Below are 21,839 nucleotides of genomic sequence, written 5' to 3' on the forward strand. Positions count from 1 at the left end.
GCTACAACACAGGGACTGCTTGCATACCAAACAGCGAAAACAGCATGTGATAGAGCAGTGACCCCACAACCAACAGATCAGATCTGAGCTCGACAGTCCCGCCACATCCAGTCGTGAATGGTGCCGACAATTAAACAACAAACTGAAGCTCCACAAATGATCTTATCCTCAATGATGGGGGCACCTGACATATCAGTGCAAAAGTCAAAGCTGAAATACTTGCAACATTCTTCAACCAGAAACGACATGTGGGTGATCCATGTTGGCCTCCTCCAGTGGTCCCCCACATCACAGAAGCCTGTTTGCAAATAATTCGATTCGCTAAACATGGTGTTAAGAAACAGTTGAAGACACTGGATTCTACAAAGGCCTTGACAACATTCCAACAATAGTCCTGCAGATTTGTGCTCCAGAACCAGCTGCACCCTTAGACAAACCTCAGTGAAAAATTGGCCAGGTATGTCATGTCCACAAAAAGCAAGACATATCCAACCCGGCCAATGACTACACCACCAGTCTATTCTCGATCATCAGCAAAGTTATGGAAGGGGCTGTCCACAGTCCTATCAAGCTGCACTTATTGAGCAATTACATGCTCACTGATGCTTAGTTTGGGTTCTGCCAGGGCCACTCAACTCCTGACCTCACTACAGCCTTGGTTCAAACATGGACAAAAGAGCTGAACTCAAGAGGTGAGGTGAGAGTGACTGCTCTTGACATCAAGGTCACATTTGACCAAGCATAGCATCAAACGTCCCTAGCAAAACTGGAGTCAGTGGGAATCAGGGGGAAAGCTCTCCAGTGTTGAAGTCATACCTAGCACAAAGGAAGATGGTTGTGGTTGTTGGAGGTCGATCACCTCGGTCACAGAACAGGAGTTCATCAGAATAGTGTCTTAAGCCCAAACATCTTCAGCTGCTTTATCAATGACCTTTTCTCCATTATAAGGTCAAAAGTGAGGGTGTTTTCTGATGATTGCACAATGTTTAGCACCATTTGCGACTTTTCGCTTGAAGCAGTCCATGCCCATATCCTGCAAGACTTGGACAACATTAAGGTTTGGGCTGAAAAACGCGAAGTAACATACAAGGACCAAGCAATGACCATCTCCAACAAGAGAGAATCTAACCGTCTCCTCTCAGCATTAAATGTCATTACCATCACTGAATCCCCCACTATCACATCCTCAGGCTACCATTGAAATTGAACTAGGCCAGTGTTATAATTCAGGTCAGAAACTCTCAAATGTTCTATGAAGTCTGCCTGGACCATAAGTTTAGCACTTTGAATTTGGCTAGGGTGAGCATGAGATATTTCACTTCAGGTATGATTCAAAAAACCCACCTGGGAGCTTTTATCAAACAAAGTTTATTTAAGTATACAGTTAACATGTATAGAAAGAAAATTAGCAATAACTTTTACCAATTTCAAACAAGAACAAAAACAATGATATATAATAACCCTTAATGAATAAAGGAAATATTGTGACGAACAAAGCATCGTAGCTGTGAGGGACAGCTCGGTGGATAGGATATTGGTATGTAGATAGGCTGGAAAATTGGGCGGGGATCCTGGATTCAGGATTCAATCCTGGACCGGGGAGCGGCGCGGGCTTGGAGGGCCGAAGGGCCTGTTCCTGTGCTGTATTGTTCTTTGTTGTTCTTTGAAATGGCCCAATCAAACCAATCCCATAAACAGGTTCAACACTGCAAAGGCTAATGCTCATGTGATATTGGAATTTAGCCCTTTGGTTGAATGCTGCAGTTCTCTTGAGGCACACAGACAAGTTGAGTCAGAACAGCTTCCCAAAACACCAGGGAGACTCTAGTCAAGTCAACCACCAACAGCAGATTTTCTACTCCAGGAAGTCTAGGAACCTTGCTTCCAGCTAACAGCAGAATTTCCAAAATCAGGGAGAGAGTTTCCAGCTTGATGTCCACCTCCTTCTAAACTAAAACTGCTGCCAGCCAAATTAAAAGTGAAACCTTGAATTCACTATGAAGAAAAAAAAGCTGTCCAAAACACATGACCTACCACCAATCTCCCTCCAACAATGCAGGGTCATAAACAACTCCCAGAAAGTACCTGAGGCTCATAGTAAAAATAAACAAAACTCAATTTAAGCCATTGAAGCAGCAATAAAAAGACTTCTAGCAGCCAGCCAGTGCCGGAATGAAAAGAAACTGAAGCTGTGATTGCTGCAGAGAACAGGATTTAAATAAAAACATTTCGTAAAGGTACATTAATATCATACCAGCCATATACTTACTGTGGCTACAAGAGCAGGTCAGAGGCTGGGAATCCTGCACTAAGTAACGCACCTCCTGTCTCCACAAAGCCTGTCCATGATCTACTGGACACAAGTTACCCTGAGATTGTACCTGTGTTCTCGATTTCCCAGCTTGGGGGGGCAGGGGGGGAATCTTTTAGCGTCACCTTGTCAATCATTTTTCGAATCTTCTATGTTTCAAAGAGATCATCTCTCATTCTCCAAAATTCCAGCCCACATTTCTCAACTTCTCATCGTTGGATAACCACTCAATAGAATCCCTAAAGTGCAAAGAAGCCATTCAGTCCATCGAGTCTGCACCGACTCTCTGACAGAGTATCTTACCCAGGACTTCTTCCCCTGCCCTATCTCCGTAACCCCACACATTTCCCATGGCTAATGTATCTAACCTACACATCTCGGGACACTAAGGGGCAATTTAGCATGGCCAAATCACCTAACATGAACATCTCTCTTTACAACAATCTGAGGTCCCTATCTGCTTCAAGAAGGTGACCATCATCCCAGTACCTAAGAAAAACCAAGCAGCGTGTCTTAAAGACTATTGGCCGGTGGCTCTGACATCCATCATTATGAAGTGCTTCGAAAGGTTAGTCATGGCATGAATCAATTCCAACCTCCCGGACTACCTGGATCCATGACAGTTCGCCTACCGCCGCAACAGGTCCACAGCAGACGCCATTTCCCTGGCCCTGCACTCAACCCTGGAACACCTAGATACCAAGGACACCTATGTCAGACTCCTATTTATTGACTACAGCTCAGCCTTCAACACTATTATTCCCTCGAAACTCATCTCCAAACTCTGTGGCCTGGGCCTCGGCACCTCCCTCTGTGATCCTGAACTTCCTAACTCACAGACCACAATCAGTAAGGATAAGCAACAACATCTCCTCCACGATCATCCTCAACACCGGTGCCCCACAAGGCTGTGTTCTCAGCCCCCTACTATACTCCTTATACAGCTATGACTGTGCGGCCAAATTCCCCTCCAATTTGATTTTCAAGTTTGCTGATGACATCACCGTAGTGGGTTGGATCTCAAACAATGACGTGACAGAGTACAGGAATGAGATAGAGAATCTGGTGAACTGCTGCGGCAACAATAATCTTTCCCTCAATGTCAACAAAACGAAGGAGGTTGTCATCAACTTCAGGCAGCGTTTTGGAGAACATGCCCCTGTCTACATCAACGGGGACAAAGTAGAAAGGGTCGAGAGCTTCAAGTTTTTAGGTGTCCAGATCACCAACAACCTGTCCTGGTCCCCCCATGCTGACACTATAGTTAAGAAAGTCCATCAACGCCTCTACTTTCTCAGAAGACTAAGGAAATTGGGCATGTCAGCTACGACTCCCACCAACTTTTACAGATGCACCATAGAAAGCATTCTTTCTGGTTGTATCACAGCTTGGTATGGCTCCTGCTCTGCCCAAGACCGCAAGGAACTACAAAAGGTCGTGAATGTAGCCCAATCCATCACACAAATCAACCTCCCATCCATTGACTCTGTCTACACTTCCCGCTGCCTTGGCAAAGCAGCCAGCATAATTAAGGATCCCATGCACCCTGGACATTCTCTCTTCCACCTTCTTCCTTCGGGAAAAAGGATACACAAGTCTGAGGTCACGTACCAACTGACTCAAGAACAGCTTCTTCCCTGCTGCTGTCAGACTTTTGAATGTACTTACCTTGCATTAAGCTGATCTTTCTCTACACCCTAGCTATGACTGTAACACTACATTCTGCACTGTCTCGTTTCCTTCTCTATGAACGGTATGCTTTGTCTGAATAGCGCGCAAGAAACAATACTTTTCACTGTATACTAATACATGTGACAATAATAAATCAAATCAAATACATAAACCTGAAGATTACAGAAACCAAATGAAAGCAAGCAATGATTCAAAAAACACTTTATTCTGAACTACACTTTGGAACCCGGCATTGTACAGTCATCCCCTTGTCATTCGCAACCCTCTATCACAAATTTGTTTACCTACACAAATGTAGTTGTACACATAATCGTGGTTTGTGGCCCAAAATGTCACTCATCCGTAATTTAGAATATTAAACTCTCACCTTTCCCACGTCATTCTCACATAGAACAAATTTCACACTTCTTGAGAATTCCCAGGAAAGGGACCCCCACAAACGGCAGGAGTTGACTATACTAGACTACTATGCATACTATTTGGACTGGGAGATCTGAAACATACCCATTCAAGATCTTAAATGGGATCGAGAAAGTTTGTGTAATGGTACTATTTACAATTTAACAGACAGTAGCTATTAATTGCAAAGATCACTGGCCCTCTGGTGTCAGAATTAAATACTGTCGAGATAGGAAACTCTTGAACCCGAGTTTTCTCTGTGCCAAAATTAAACTGACCTCCATAATTATGCACCATCAACAGTTTGTGGATCACTGCAACGTCGTTGTTCACTCGGCACTGGATTTGCAAGTCACTTTAATCCCTTCAATTCTGCACACAAGAGACTTGGCCTATCCTTGAATATTGCCAAAACAAAATTCATAACAACCTATACCTGGCCAACCAAATATTCCACCTTGTTAAGAAATTTACTTTGGAAGTTGGGTATTTCAATCCCTGATGATTCTGACTTCCCGCAGGTGAGAAGATTGGGAGCAGGCTGCACTTGCGCAGTTTGGCATCTTCACATTCTTCAAGCCAAGGACAGGCCCTATGTGCCTGGAAGAAAAAGGTGAATGGCGCAAAAGAACCAGATCAGGTGACCAGTTGTGCAGCGCCACTGTGAGTGTCCCAGAGAGAGGGACAAGGGAGGGGGACAGTAACAGGTCCCAGAAAAAAATCTCCAATTAAAAGAAGAGCTGTGGGGAGTAGGCTTTAAGTGAAGTGGGCTTGCAACAAGTCCTTATGGTCAAAGAAGGCTCAAGATAAGCCCTGGAGATTCAAAAGAGCCAAAGATCGATGACTTTGTTTTGTAGGCTGCTGGGGCAAATGTGTCCCTTTAGAGCAATGGTGTTCTGCTTTGCACAGCTAATGAGGTGAAATTGTGCTTGTAGGGTGAATGCATGAGTGTACTCAGGGAAAGGAATCTTGGAAGGAGGTACTGAAACCTTGTGAGATGGGGCATTGTTTAAATCATCCAAGTTGGAGCAACGTTTGGGAAGAATTCCAAAGCGTGATTTCAAAAGTGGAAACCCTAGTGAGAAAGATTAAGTTGTAGCAAGATTGGTTAGTTCACAATGTAACAGGCATTTGGGAGGGGTGTTGATAAATTGATGGAATTGGGCTTGGTCACATTTGGTATTTATTCTGTCATGTAACATGTTTGGCCACAGTTTGCCTGTTAATTTTGTCAAGATACTGGTGTAAAAGGAAGATTCAAGAATTGAGTAAAATCATATTTAAAAATAAATTGGGATAAAATAAAGAATTGGATAAAGGGGAACAATGAAGTCTAGAAATTGGTGTTAGAACTGTGGAAGAGGTGGGTTCAAAATCAAGAGATAAAAATATAATTCACACCTATATGTGAAAAGCCTGATCCCAGGTGTTATTAAGATAGCATTACATCAAAGGGAAGAAACAATTTATCCATAGTAGGGTTAATTGGCGAGAAGAAGGAGGAGAGAAACCGCTAACAAACAGGATTCTCTCAAAAAGCACAGAGCTCCAGTCTGAAAGCTGCTGGTTTTTAGATACCTCAGTGAACAGCAAAGCTGAATGGAAGACAGATTCTTCCCAAACCTGGAAGATAACTTACTGGTGGTAATTATATGCTGGATATAGCTCATTGTTATATAATAATGGATGTTCAGGAAGGTAGATAGCTAGGAATACGGGGTTAGGTGAGATACTGTGTGCATATAGCTATTATTGAAGATAAATGTACTGTTGAGTATATTGTAGTCTTTGTTGTGTGTTTCTTTTAAGTTAATAAATGTTCTTTAATTGATCACAAGACTCAACTGTTCCTCACTGGCTTGCATTTCTTTACTCAAATTATACCAAACTCAAAATATTCACCACTAAGAACCAATGTTGAGTTGTCCTTCTGGGTTTTGGAATACCTCGCATTTAACATCAGCGGGGTTCTTAACAATTCACAAGACCTTATACTTCTCTGAATGTTAGAGTATAAGATAGATATTGGGCTAAATTCTCCCAAAAAGACTCGATGTCATCTCTGGTGGGAAAAGTAGTAAGAATCGCACCAGTGGGTTGGTGCGAATCAGATTGCAATTTTTTTGGAGCTTGGGAAGATTCTCACAGAATTCTCCCAAACGTAGACAAATGTTTAGAGCTTGGGGAGATTCCTGCTGGCAAAGAGATGTATGAGACCAGTTCCTCAGAGATCCAATCTCATAGTAAAATTGAGGTCCCTCCATCACCAACCCACCCACCCCACCCCACAGACATCATGACCCTCCGCACCAAGCAGAATTTTGGTTTAGAATTGGACTGGACATTTGATTTCTCTGAACAATACAGCACTTGCTCCTGAAGTCAAGATCTTGCATCAGGACTTTGTTTAACTGCTACAATGCGAATAACTGAATCAGGCTGACATTACAGAGGAGGTACAACTTTTGCAGTAGGGTGGACAAAGTGCTTTGAGTGCATATGAACTTCTGTACTGTACCCATCAAAGGATCCCCATTAGTGCTCAATATAGGCTTCAGATGTGTCTGCTACGATGTGGAAAGGGGAGTTCAACAGTTTCTCTCACTTGAACAAGAATACAATTACTTGTGAATTGTGCTACATTTTATGACCAATTCTTCATAAACATTCTCAAGAGTAATTTGACAGGTCAGTTATTTTATTGAGGGGGGGGGGTTTAGGTACTTTTGAGGAACTAACAGGAGATGATAATAATTGGAAAGGATCAGTAAGAGGAGAATCAGAAGAGAAGAAAATGAATGAATTCCTTAAAGAACCTCCATGTCCATATGTCGTTCTGAATGCAGACCCAATGCCGCCCCCCCACCTCTCCCACTAGAGCACAGGGGGTGAATAATCAAGTTATGTTCATGACACCTTTTAATTTGACTCAATCTTAATTTGACTCAATCAGCAGAAATAGCAAAAGCAATAAAATCATTTGAATGTGGGGATGATTGGAGGATTTTTTTCAAAGAGTGGGCCAACAAAAGATATTAGATGATTTAGATGACAATGAAGAGATAAAGTTGTTGCTTGCATCTTTGATCCATGCAGTATTATCAGCCCTGCCCCACCCTCAAAACACAGGAGGAGGAACTGTTCCCGAAATGCAGGAAGCAATCAGAAATGCTGTACGATCTAAGAGGGGAGATCCTGTAGAAAAAAAAGTTAAAGTAAAAGTTTATTTATTAGTAACAAGTAAGGCTTACATTAACACTGCAATGGAGTTACTGTGAAATTTCCCTAGTCGCCACACTCCAGCGCCTGTTTGGGTCAATGTACCTAACCAGCACGTCTTTCAGACTGTGGGAGGAAACCGGAGCACCCAGAGGAAACCCACGCAGACACAGGGAGAATGTGTAAACTCCACCCAGACAGTGACCCAAACCAGGAATCGAACCCGGGTCCCTGGCTCTGTGAGGTAGCAGTGCTAACCACTGTGCCACCATGCTGCCTAACTAATTGTCGATGAAGAAAGAGAGAACACCCCACTGAATTCAAAAACTGACTTTGGGGTCACTTTAATAATGCTTTTGCCTCTGGAGTTGCACGAGCTGCACTGGTAGCCCCTAACTTGCGAAAATGGTTGTGCACCTTAGTAAGCCATTCCACTGAATAAGGGAAAATAAGTTGTGAACATTTTGACCCCGCAGATGCTACTCACACTGAGGCATGGGTCTTAAGATGCTTAGTGAATGCTTGGGAAAAGGAAGTGTGAGAAAAACCCACCCTTAAACAGCAAGGTAAAATGAACCCCATGCAAGGTCAGACCAGAGAACCAGTTTGGAAAAATGGAGAGAGATAGAGGGTGCCCATCTGACAGTGTGTGATCATATCCAGCTGCTACTCTCCCTTATTTACAGGGAAAAAGTGACACAGGCAGGCAGCGATCAGAATTGTCTATTGTCTATTATAATTGCAATGGCCCAGAGCATATTGCAAGAAATTGTGACGCCTCTAAGCAACTGCACCCAAGTTTGGGACCAACCAATACCCCAGAGATTGATTGAGGGCCTGCCCCACTGAAATAGATCATACCCAATGAATCCCATGGTAGATGATGGGGTTTACAGGGAGGGAAATCCCTACTCCCAATGAGATTATCAAGATATAATGAGGGACAAATTTACATCGATTCCCAGGAACATGCAGTTCTACATGGATGGGGGGATATACATTTTGAAATATTATCCCAGATTTTTGACTGTCAGGTTTTTAGTCCCTGCGATTATAACTTTGACATTATCTTCCAAAGGGGATTCCTCTAATTCTGTGCAATGTTCAGATGAAAACAAGATGACAAAGGATCCAAGGCTGCTCCAGAGGCAGAGTAGCTGCACCCAACGTTGCCCATGCAAGTCACATTCATAAGTAGGGGCACATCTGCCATGGCATGTGAGAGAAGAGTTGCCAATACAAGTTTCTTTTCACTATGGTTGGTTTCCCAGATGTAGTAATCTCCTTGAATCTTATTTCCAACCAAGTTCCACCACGGGGACAATTCTGCCAAGTTCACCACAGGACTCTGAACATTTGAGCATCAACAAACCAGTTACAGACCCCCCATGCCCCCCAGCCACATGCTGCACACAGTCACAGCCTCCCAGTCCCCCCAGCCACACGCAGCACACAATCACAGCCCCTGGTTAAATTGGAAGGCATGATGTGGAGATGCCGGCGTTGGACTGGGGTAAGCACAGTAAGAAGTCTCACAACACCAGGTTAAAGTCCAACAGGTTTATTTGGTAGCAAATACCATAAGCTTTCGGAGCAATGCTCCTTCGTCAGATGGAGTGGTCTCTGTTCTCAAACAGGGCACAGACACAGAAATCAAATTACAGAATACTGATTAGAATGCAAATCTCTACAGCCAGCCAGGTCTTAAATGCACAGACAATGTGGGTGGACCACCAGGTACACGGTACATACTCTTGCAACTCGGCCAACGTTGTCTACCTGATACGCTGCAAGAAAGGATGTCCCGAGGCATGGTACATTGGGGAAACCATGCAGACGCTACGACAGCGGATGAATGAACACCGCTCGACAATCACCAGGCAAGACTGTTCTCTTCCTGTGGGGGAGCACTTCAGCAGTCACGGGCATTCAGCCTTGGATCTTCAGGTAAGCGTTCTCCAAGGCGGCCTTCACGACACACGACAGCGCAGAGTCACTGAGCAGAAACTGATAGCCAAGTTCCGCACACATGAGGACGGTCTAAACAGGGATGTTGGATTTATGTCACATTATCAGTAACCCCCACAGCTTGACTCCTGGACTTGCACAATTTCACAAGCTGTACTGTCTGGAGACAATACACATCTCTTTAACCTGTGTTGAATGCTCCCTCCACCCACATTGTCTGTGCATTTAAGACCTGGCTGGCTGTAGAGATTTGCATTCTAATCAGTATTCTGTAATTTGATTTCTGTGTCTGTGCCCTGTTTGAGAACAGAGACCACTCCATCTGACGAAGGAGCATTGCTCCGAAAGCTTATGGTATTTGCTACCAAATAAACCTGTTGGACTTTAACCTGGTGTTGTGAGACTTCTTACTAACATTGGAAGGCTGCAGCAGTGCTATCTGCACTGCGTGCACATCTTCAGCCTGAAGTGAGCTGCAGTGCTAGGATCCAGCTGCACTGCAGGACCTGAGGTCCATGCTACCACACGGACATCCACACGGAGTTCGTGCACAGCAACAGCCCCCCCTCCCCCCCACACACTCGCAGAGACACCACGGACCCAGGACAGCGGAATGGCTGCGACTCAAGTCACACGTAAGTACCGGGGAGCCTCCGAACGCAACGCGCCTACCTCCTCGCCAACCCTCACTGAGGAAGCGCTGGCTTCTAACTTTTATTTACCAGGTCGTTAAAAACGCGGACGCGGATTGGGCCTCACGGTGGTAAAGTGGGATTTGGTGGTAGAGTTGGGTGCGTGTTTCATTAAGTCGATTTAAATGCATGCAAATGCATTTAAATCAGCGGGCCGCCCGATCCGCGCCTGAATAGGGTGTTGGTAAAGCCACGCTCTGCTAGGAATCGGGTGCACACCGCGTTAAAGGCCCGACACCCAACTTTACCGTGATTTCGCACCCGTTTTGGTAAAATTGGGCCCAATATCTTGAAGCACTTCATACATTTTTTAAAAGTGAAATAAAATCTCTCTCTGATAGACAGTTGTTTGGTTGGAGAAACCACAAAATCAGATTAAAGTTTTCTAAAGAGTATTATCTATAATCAATATATATATCCTTACTTGTCTTGTTGCAAGTAATTTATCTCTGCGTCTCTTTGTCCGAGTTCTCTCTGTAGTTTTTCCACTGTCTGCTGGAGTTTTGCATGTGATGCCAATACATTCTCTAGGGTCACTGCCATCTGGCTATTATCTTGCTTAGAATCTGTCAAATTTTGCTGAAAATTTGCAATCTGGAAAGTAAATTAGCATTCCAATCAGTTCAGGCATGGAGTTGTGAATTATTAAAGAACAAGTATTTCTTGTTGGTAGGTGTTTGGACTTTTACCTCAGACAGCACTAAGTCTGAGTGCCAATCATTGCACTCCAATCTTGTCTCTGAACTCATGCATCTCCACTTGCAAGTCAACAAGTACGGAAAAGATAGCTATCACTGCCAAATTTCCAGACTCTGCTTGCCTTCCCAAGCATTCAAGTTTCTTCCTAATCAAACTGCAAATACATTAGCACGAGATGGCAAAATGTTTTTGAAAACGATGCAGGTTTTACTGAATTCTTAAGCAATCCTGCAGTGGACGTCATAGGCCGTGGGAAAATTATTGGTTGAGAAGATTGTTTCACTCCATTGAATTTCCAAAGTTATGGGAATGGATTGGGATCAGCTCTGAGCCGATTCCACATAATATAACTGAGAAGTAGACAAAAACACCACCTTTGAATGCTTGAAGGTTTGAGCGATGACTCCATATGCCCATTTCTTTCCTGATATTTTTGAGATTTATGAAATGAACACTGTTTAGAACATAGAACAGTACAGCACAGAACAGGCCCTTCGGCCCACGATGTTGTGCCGAGCTTTGTCTGAAACCCAGATCAAGCTATTTCCTCCCTATCATCCCGAAGTACTCCATGTGCCTATCCAATAGCTTCTTAAATGTTCCTAAAGTTTCTGACTCCACTATCCCTGCAGGCAGTCCATTCCACACCCCAACCACTCTCTGCGTAAAGAACCTACCTCGGACATCCTTCCTATATCTCCCACCATGAACCCTATAGTTATGCCCCCTTGTAATAGCTCCATCCACCCGAGGAAATAGTCTTTGAACTTTCACTCTATCTATCCCTCTCATCATCTTATAAACCTCTATCAAGTCTCCTCTCAACCTCCTCCGCTCCAAAGAGAAAAGTCCAAGTTCCCTCAACCTTTCCTCATAAGACCTACCCTCCAAACCAGGCAGCATCCTGGTAAATCTCCTTTGCACTCTTTCCAGTGTCTCCACATCCTTCTTATAGTGAGGTGACCAGAACTGCACACAATATTCCAAATGCGGTCTCACCAAAGTCCTGTACAGTTGCAGCATAACCTCACGGCTCTTAAACTCAAACCCCCTGTTAATGAACGCCAACACACTATAGGCCTTCTTCACGGCTCTATCCACTTGAGTGGCAACCTTCAGAGATCTATGGATATGAACCCCAAGATCTCTGTTCCTCCACATTCTTCAGAACCCTTTAGTTCCCAAAATGAATTCTGCATCCACATGCATCAGTGTCTGACCATATTGTTCTTTTCATAAAACACTAAAATACCAGGATGAATTACCCTTACTGCTAACAATTAATAAAGTATTTGGTATTCAGCAAAAGCATTCCCCCCCCCCAAATCTTTCACTGTTGTTTTCACCTTGTTTGTTTCTTTCTCTTCCATCACCTCTATACATTCTTTTAGCTTCTGAATTTCTTGAAGTGCTTCGTCACGAGATTTTATTGCCGTTGCAAAATCATCTTCTTTTTGTTTCAATACTAACTGTGCCTGCTCAGAACAAAATTCAACATATACCACCAACAAAAAACATACTTAATGCAAGTTTAGCAATAATGCTGAGTTCATTTCCAGTTTATTAAATTAAAAGGTACACACTAACACCAACTTTATACAATTCAACAAAGTGAATTTTAAGCCATAAAGAGGACAGGCTGTTAAAACATTAAAATTCCTCACCCGAATCTGCCTACTTTCGGTTTCAGTGGAGATGAGACTGTGATGTGCAACCAACCCCCCCTCCCAGGAGACAGGTTGGCAAGTTAAACATTATAAGAAGGCTGTGTGCCTCATATTTAATAACCATTTTAACTATGGCCAGCTAAGTTTTCTGAGCTTCAAGAAGTTCGGTGGCACACGGGAGGTGAGGATAGTTGGAAAAAGAGGGCAAATGCCTTTCTACTGATTTGTCGATCCCGTGAACCATCTTCAGCCTCCTCCCGTGATCAGACACCAGCACCCCTTCCATTCACCCCCACGACTCTTCTGACTGCCCCTCTGACCCTTCCAATCACACTCATGAAGTCTGCACTTCCACCCTTGACTTTTCTGAATTCCCCCAACTACGGATTCCCTCCACAAGACCTCCAACCACCCCCTTCATCTGACCTCCAAACTTGTCTCTACATTCTGTTTTTGCCTAAGGTTTATCTCCTTACCCCCTCTTCCACCCTTTTCAATCTCTTGCTCCCTCTTCTCCGCTCCACAACTGCAGCCCTGTGCCAAAAGCCAACTCACCTGGCAGTCAGGCTGGTTGCATCCAGGAAACTTAGATAAAATATGCTAAATAGATCATGAGATTAAATTCAGCAGACACTAAAAATCAATTTTTCAGGGTTTTCTAGCTTAAAGTAATCATTCCTACCCTAACTTAATATCCAGTCCATTAATGTGACACAAAGAGCTAGATGGCACATGCGTTAATTATACTTGAACAGTGAAAATAGAGAACATGAGAAATAGGAACAAGAGTAGATCATATAGCCCCTTTGAGCCTTCTCTACCAATCATCATGATCATGGCTGATCATTGGCCTTAACTCCATTTTTCTGCCCCTTTCTCATTTTAAGATTTTTTGAGACACTAAAATCTGTCTCTATCAACTTTAAATAGAGCATCCATGCCTTCTGGGGTAGAGAATTCCAAAGATTCGCAATCCTATGACTGAAGAAATGTGTCCTATCACTGTGCCCCCATATTCTGAATCCCCAGCTAGAGGTAACTACCCCTCAGTGTCTACACTGTCAAGCCTCTTCAGAATCTGGTATGTTTCAATGAGATCACCTCTCATTGCACTAAACTCCAGAGATTATAGCCCCAATTTACTTAGTCTCATCATTGGACAACACTCTCTTCCAAGAACCCCGTCTAGTTACCCGTTGCTGCATAGACTCCCATGCAGATACATTTTTTCTTAAATATAGAAACCAAAGCTGAACACTGTACTCACCAAAGCCATGTACAATCATGATGAGACCTCCACATTTCTGTACTCCAATTGCCAATGAAGGCCAACATATTACTTACCTTCCCAATTGCTTTTTAAATCTGTGTGCCTTGTATGAGTACTGTATACCCAAGTTCCTCTGAATGTCAACATTTACAAGTTTCATACCAACTAAAAAATATTCTACTTTTCTATTCTTACTAGCAAAGTTAAAAATCTCAAACGTCCCCACATTATACTCCATTTACCACCTTGTTGCCCATGCAACTTAACCTGTACAGATTTCCATGCAGACTCTTTGGGTAGAATGCTCCCATCTGGTTCTAAGTCCTGTGGTAGGGGCAGGGATGGGGAAACCAACAAGAAACCATGTCATATTTTCCAGTCCTAACCTTATTATGTATCTGGGATTTTTCTGCTGTATTCCATGGCGGAACAGGCTTGACTGCACACATCCCACCGTCATACCTGGTGCCATATTAAAAAGATGTCCAACATCACTGACCCACTATTGAAGAAAGAAGATGGACTTCCTGAAAAAGATCGATTGCCAGGAACACTAAGAGGCTGGAAGACAGACCTACCCAATGACACAAACTGGATGCTACAGAGAATTGGGTGTGTGGGGGAAGATTGCCATTGGGCCTTTATCTGCATTCCAATAGCAAGATGCAAATCAGTTTCACACCAGCCACTAGCAGGTTTCGTGATCTGCTACGGCGGGTACCAGTGGAAGATCCCGTGGGAAATTCACACCGGCATAAAACTGATTTTTGGACTCCAGCCGAATTATCCACCTGCCCCCCACCCCGCCATCGCCATTAAGCCAACCGGCAGGGGTATGGGAGAAGTTCGCCCTGTGTGTTCTCCTCACAATTTATATTCTGACCTACATTTGTCTCTCAAAGTCTCTCTATAGTCAACAGACAATATTAAATGCATCACCCTCATCAGTTCTTCTTGTTAACTCCTCAAAATGTTTAATGAAGTTAGTCAGTCAAGACCTTCTCTTAACAATATCCATGCTAATGTTCCTTGATTAACCTGTATTTTTCTAAATGACAATTTATGTTGGTATTTGCTCTGGATATCTGGAAGTGCTGTCAGTGATTCAACATTTCTCCGTAAGATGTGCTGTTGAACAACTTGAAGAGTGCAATCATAGAATGGTTAAGGATCTTGCCCTCTCATGCTGTTAATCACACTGTCGTTAAAAAACAACCTTGAAAATAATTTGAAGTGCATGAGATGTTGAATGGTGTTCTGAAGACTAAGTTCATCCTTAGTGCTCAAAAACCTTTCTGGCTCTAAAGAACCAAATTCATTTCCTTGGAATGTCAAATTTTTCCATTATGATAAAAAACTCCACTTATTTTTACATTTTCTTTTAAAGTTTATGATAGTTCAGCTTCTGTCTTAACTCCATGGGCTGGATTTAATGCTTGAAGTGGGCTTGAAGGTGATGGGGAGGCAGGTTACATCCAACATGTTACATCCAACAGTCAGCCTGCCTGTAGCCTACCCATCTGCCCCTGGTGGCAATTGGCCCTTAAGCAAGCAATCAATGCCTACTTAAGGCCTTCATCCCATCGCCGGCATTTAACAGGCCCAAGTTAAGTGGCCAACCTGGCAGGTTTTGTGTGGGCTGTTGGTGGTGGGTCCTGCTTAATTAGTCCCCTGAGCTAATTGAAGACCCCCACCCCCCTTCCAAGACATCACCCCCTCCCCTCCCCGACTTCATCCACCCCTAAATATTTACTTAAGTTCTTAATCTATCTCAACTTGTCTCCTCATCAGCCTCTGAGTTGGCCAGAAGCCCTCTAAGGCAATACCCCCTGTCCTTGAGGGGCAGAAACCTAGCTTCCAGCCTTCCCAAGCAGGCTCCCCTCATCCCGCCCTCTTAGCCCTGGTGCTCGTGCAGGGATCAAGGTGTCTGATATAACTCAGTCCCATGTGTATGTCACAATCCTATATATCGCTGTCTGTAAAATTTAATTAAAAGTTAAGGAATATGTGCTTCATACTTTCCCATTTGCTGGGGGTGAGAATACCTCAGCTTCCATTAGTGAGAGTTTCTGAATGCCTGGGGATTGCCTTGTCTTGCAGCTACATTCAAAGTAATATTGCTAGAGGGGAAATCTAAGTCTCAGAGGTCATCAGATCTTTCTGTGCAGCTCTCCTAAAGGTCGGCAGTGAACGTCAGCACCAAACTGATCATGAAATCTGGGCCAATAACTCCCAATACATGCTCCCCTCCTCCACCCAATTACAACTGTTGGTAACAAAAGGCTTTAGTTATCTATTCAGATCAGCTGATGGCTACTGCAATGAGAAGGGAACTTGGCGTACATTTACTTTTAAATACTTACAAATCTAAAAGAAAATATAGGACTAGAAAATATCATGGACCCATCTCAGGCATCCAGGTCCCATTCCAACACCAGTCTAACTCCATCATTTTCCAACCAGAAATTCATTTACTTCACTAGCTAATGATTCAGGAAACCGCATTATTAACTTTTGAACCTTTAAAGCAAGCTTATATCGACTGCACCTATTCACTGCTTCATCAATATGTTAACCCAAAGTATAAAAGGCTAGTGTTTAAATTAAAATCAACATATTAAAATATGAATGCAATCATGCTATCTCTTGTAAAAATTGGTCAACGTCAATTGCAACTTTCAAAGCATAAATAATTTATTTAACACAATTCATACTGCACACTATATCAAAGCAGATATTGCACCTGTCTGAATTGAGCTTCAAGTCTTTGTAGGTTAATCTTATATGTGTTAAATTCTGCATTAATCTGCAAAAGACAGTAAAAAAAACAATCAATATCAGCTCCTCAAAAGCAAACAACTAGAAAACAAGAAAAACATGTGTTTTAGAACATAGAACATAGAACATTACAGCGCAGAACAGGCCCTTCGGCCCACGATGTTGCACCGACCAGTTAAAAAAAAAACTGTGACCCTCCAACCTAAACCAATTTCTTTTCGTCCATGAACCTATCTACGGATCTCTTAAACGCCCCCAAACTAGGCGCATTTACTACTGATGCTGGCAGGGCATTCCAATCCCTCACCACCCTCTGGGTAAAGAACCTACCCCTGACATCGGTTCTATAACTACCCCCCCTCAATTTAAAGCCATGCCCCCTCGTGCTGGATTTCTCCATCAGAGGAAAAAGGCTATCACTATCCACCCTATCTAAACCTCTAATCATCTTATATGTTTCAATAAGATCCCCTCTTAGCCGCCGCCTTTCCAGCGAAAACAATCCCAAATCCCTCAGCCTCTCCTCATAGGATCTCCCCTCCATACCAGGCAACATCCTGGTAAACCTCCTCTGCACCCTCTCCAAAGCCTCCACATCCTTCCTGTAATGTGGGGACCAGAACTGCACACAGTACTCCAAGTGCGGCCGCACCAGAGTTGTGTACAGTTGCAACATAACGCTACGACTCCTAAATTCAATCCCCCTACCAATAAACGCCAAGACACCATATGCCTTCTTAACAACCTTATCTACTTGATTCCCAACTTTCAGGGATCTATGCACACATACACCTAGATCCCTCTGCTCCTCCACACTATTCAAAGTCCTCCCGTTAGCCCTATACTCAACACATCTGTTATTCCTACCAAAGTGAATTACCTCACACTTCTCCGCATTAAACTCCATCCGCCACCTCTCGGCCCAACTTTGCAACCTGTCTAAGTCTTCCTGCAAACTACGACACCCTTCCTCACTGTCTACCACACCACCGACTTTGGTGTCATCAGCAAATTTGCTAATCCACCCAACTATACCCTCATCCAGATCATTAATAAATATTACAAACAGCAGTGGCCCCAAAACAGATCCCTGAGGTACACCACTTGTAACCGCACTCCATGATGAATATTTACTATCAACCACCACCCTCTGTTTCCTATCCGCTAGCCAATTCCTGATCCAATTTCCTAGATCACCCCCAATCCCATACATCTGCATTTTCTGCAGAAGCCTACCATGGTGAACCTTATCAAACGCCTTACTAAAATCCATATATACCACGTCCACTGCCTTGCCCCCATCCACCTCCTTGGTCACTTTCTCAAAAAACTCAATAAGGTTAGTAAGGCACGACCTACCTGCCACAAAACCATGCTGACTATCACCTATCAATTCATTACTCTCCAAATAACTATAAATCCTATCCCTTATAATTTTTTCCAACATCTTGCCGACAACAGAAGTGAGACTCACCGGTCTATAATTTCCGGGGAAGTCTCTGTTCCCCTTCTTAAACAATGGGACAACATTCGCTAACCTCCAATCTTCTGGTACTATACCAGAGGCCAACGACGACCTGAAGATCAGAGCCAGAGGCTCTGCAATCACTTCTCTTGCCTCCCAGAGAATCCTTGGATAAATCCCATCCGGACCAGGGGATTTATCTATTTTCAGACCCTCCAGAATATCCTGCACATCCTCCTTATCAACTGTAATACTGTCTATTCTACTCCCTTGCAACCCAGTGTCCTCCTCAGCTATATTCATGTCCCCTTGCGTGAACACCGAAGAGAAATATTGGTTCAATGCTTCACCAATCTCCTCCGGTTCCACACATAACTTCCCTCTGCCATCTATAACTGGCCCTAAACTTGCCCTAACCAACCTTCTGTTCTTGACATACCTATAGAACGCCTTAGGATTCTCTTTAACCCTATCCGCCAAAGTCTTCTCATGTCCCCTTTTAGCCTTTCTAAGCTCGCTCTTCAACTCCCTCTTAGCCAATCTAAAGCTTTCTAGTGCACTACCCGAGTGCTCACGTCTCATCCGAACATAAGCCTCCTTTTTCTTTTTAACCAACAAAGAAACTTTTTTGGTGCACCACGGTTCCCTAGCCCTACCAATTCCTCCTTGCCTGACAGGGACATACCTATCACAGACTCGCAGTAGCTGCTCCTTGAAAAAACTCCACATGTCGGACGTTCCCAGTCCCTGTAATCTCCTAGTCCAACCTATGTTTCCTAATTCTCTCCTAATAGCCTCATAATTACCCTTCCCCCAGCTAAAACCATTGGCCCGAGGTTCATGCCTATCCCTTTCCATCACTAAGGTGAACGTAACCGAATTGTGGTCACTATCACCAAAATGCACACCAACTTCCAAGTCTAGCACCTGGTCTGGCTCATTTCCCAGCACCAGATCCAATATAGCCTCACCTCTAGTTGGCCTGTCTACATACTGAGTCAAAAAACCTTCCTGCACGCTTTGAACAAAAACTGACCCCTCTAACGAGCTAGAGCTATAACAATTCCAGTCAATATTAGTCAAGTTAAAATCCCCCATAACAATTGCCCTATTACTTTCACTCCTAAGCAGGATTGACTCCGCAATCCTTTCCTCAACCTCTCTAGAACTTTTAGGAGGTCTATAAAAGACTCCCAACAGGGTGACCTCTCCTCTCCTATTTCTAATCTCCGCCCATACTACCTCAACAGATAAGTCCTCATCAAACCTCCTCTCTGACACTGTGATACAATCTCTGACCAATAATGCTACCCCTCCCCCTCTTCTACCTCCTTCCCTACTTCGACTAAAACATTTGAACCCCGGGACCTGCAGCATCCATTCCTGCCCCTGCTCTATCCATGTCTCTGAAATAGCCACAACATCGAAGTCCCAGGTACTGATCCACGCTGCAAGTTCACCCACTTTATTGCGAATACTCCTGGCATTGAAGTATACACATTTCAAACCCTGCTCCACCCCACCTCTGCAATGCCGTGCATTGCAGTCCCCATCCATGCATCCCTCACTTTCAGCCCCACTACTCAGGATCCCTCCCCCCCCCCGAATCAGTTTAAACCTCCCTGCATGGCCTTAGCAAATTTACCCCCCAGGATATTGGTCCCCTTCTGATTAAGGTGTAGACCATCCTTCTCATAGAGGTCACACCTTCCCCAGTACGAGCCCCAATTGCTTAAGTACCTGAACCCCTCCCTCCTGCACCATCCCCTCAGCCATGAATTCAAACCTTCCCTCTCCCTATTCCTCTCTAAACTATCCCGTGGTACAGGCAAGAGTCCAGAGATAACCACTCTGTCAGTCTTGGCCTTTAGTTTCCACCCCAACTCCATAAATCCCTGCCTAATATCCCCTTCCCCTATCTTCCCTATGTCGTGTGTCCCCACATGTACAATAACTTGTGGTTTATCTCCCTCCCCCCTAAGAGTCCTGAATACCCTGTCAGACACATCCCGGACCCCAGCCCCTGGTAGGCAACACACCAACCCTGAGTCCCTACCTTTAGTTCCGACCCTCCTATCTGTCTCCTTAATTGTGGAGTCCCCAATCACAAGGCCCAGTCTTTTACAGCCCCTAACCACCTGAGCTTTCTCACTCGGCTCACCCCCAGAGATCTGCTCTCTATGCTCAGTTGATTCCTCCTCAACTGTAGCCTCCAGCACCGAAAACCTATTATGGAGGGGAACCGCCCCAGGGGATTGTCTTCCCGATTGCTTCTTACCCCTCCTCCTGGCATTGACCCAAGCCTCATTTCTAGGAGTTACTATTTCTCTATAACTCCTATCAACTTCCACCTCCGCCTCCCGAATTATGCGGAGTTCCTCTACCTCCCCCTCCAGCTCCTTTACACGCTCCTCCAGAAGCTGCAATCTAATGCACTTCTTACAACTAAAATCTCCTGAAACACTACTGGATTTCCTCACCACATACATCCCACAGGAGATGCAGCATACTGCCTGAACTGCCATCCCTGAAGCCATTACCAGCAAGAAAAAAAGAAAACAAAAAACTTCCCCACACTTCCCCAACTGTCACTCTCCACTGCAGCCCGAGCAGCACTCCCTCACTGAGACACCAACTGTCACTCTCCACTGCAGCCCGAGCAGCACTCCCTCACTGAGACACCAACTGTCACACTCTACTGCAGCCCGAGCAGCACTCCCTCACTGAGACACCAACTGTCACTCTCCACTGCAGCCCGAGCAGCACTCCCTCACTGAGACACCAACTGTCACTCTCCACTGCAGCCCGAGCAGCACTCCCTCACTGAGACACCAACTGTCACACTCTACTGCAGCCCGAGCAGCACTCCCACACTGAGACACCAACTGTCACACTCTACTGCAGCCCGAGCAACACTCCCTCACTGAGACACCAACTGTCACTCTCCACTGCAGCCCGAGCAGCACTCCCTCACTGAGACACCAACTGTCACACTCCACTGCAGCCCGAGCAGCACTCCCTCAGTGAGACACCAACTGTCACTTAGTTTTGGTATATTTAATTTGGCTTTACTAGTAAAACATACAATATGCTAATAAACTACATGGTAACTTTCACCTGGCAATGCACTGGGCAGAATAAGAGATATATGAGTGGTTAGTCTGCCATTCTCTATCAGGGTGACAGCATTTGTACCATCATCATTGCCACTGAGCCAATACACTGTTGCCTCCCATGCTGTGGTGGTACCGTTTGAGTGTGGGCCTTCTATGCCTAGAGCTGCATGAGGCATCCTGCAAGGCCATCTGCAGTCTCTTGCACGGAGTCAGCAACCCTCCCCACTCATCATAGAATCATAGAAACCCTACAATGCAGAAGGAGGCCATTCGGCCCATCGAGTCTGCACCGACCACAATCCCACCCAGGCTCTACCCCCATATCCCTACATATTTATCCACTAATCCCTCTAACCTACACATCCCAGGACACTAAGGGGCAATTTTAGCATGGCCAATCAACCTAACCCGCACATCTTTGGACTGTGGGAGGAAACCGGAGCACCTGGAGGAAACCCACGCAGACACGAGGAGAATGTGCAAACTCCACACAGACAGTGACCCGAGCCGGGAATCGAACCCAGGCCCCTGGAGCTGTGAAGCAGCAGTGCTAACCACTGTGC

The 21,839-nt window shown here is 44.5% G+C and overlaps 1 protein-coding gene across 1 annotated transcript in view; it reads right to left on the reverse strand.

The window, feature by feature from the left end:
• The window catches only part of LOC144485430 (coiled-coil domain-containing protein 150-like), a 98,017-nt gene that overhangs the window by 26,147 nt on the left and 50,031 nt on the right, over positions 1-21,839 (reverse strand). The window contains exons 17-19 of the mRNA XM_078203608.1: positions 16,661-16,723; positions 12,327-12,455; positions 10,706-10,875 (exon numbers count right to left, since the gene is read on the reverse strand). Coding sequence (XP_078059734.1) covers positions 10,706-10,875; positions 12,327-12,455; positions 16,661-16,723 — 362 coding nt within the window. The remainder of the gene's footprint in view (positions 1-10,705; positions 10,876-12,326; positions 12,456-16,660; positions 16,724-21,839) is intronic.

The sequence above is a fragment of the Mustelus asterias genome, chromosome 3 (genome assembly GCF_964213995.1).
Source record: "Mustelus asterias chromosome 3, sMusAst1.hap1.1, whole genome shotgun sequence".
Taxonomy (NCBI): domain Eukaryota; kingdom Metazoa; phylum Chordata; class Chondrichthyes; order Carcharhiniformes; family Triakidae; genus Mustelus; species Mustelus asterias.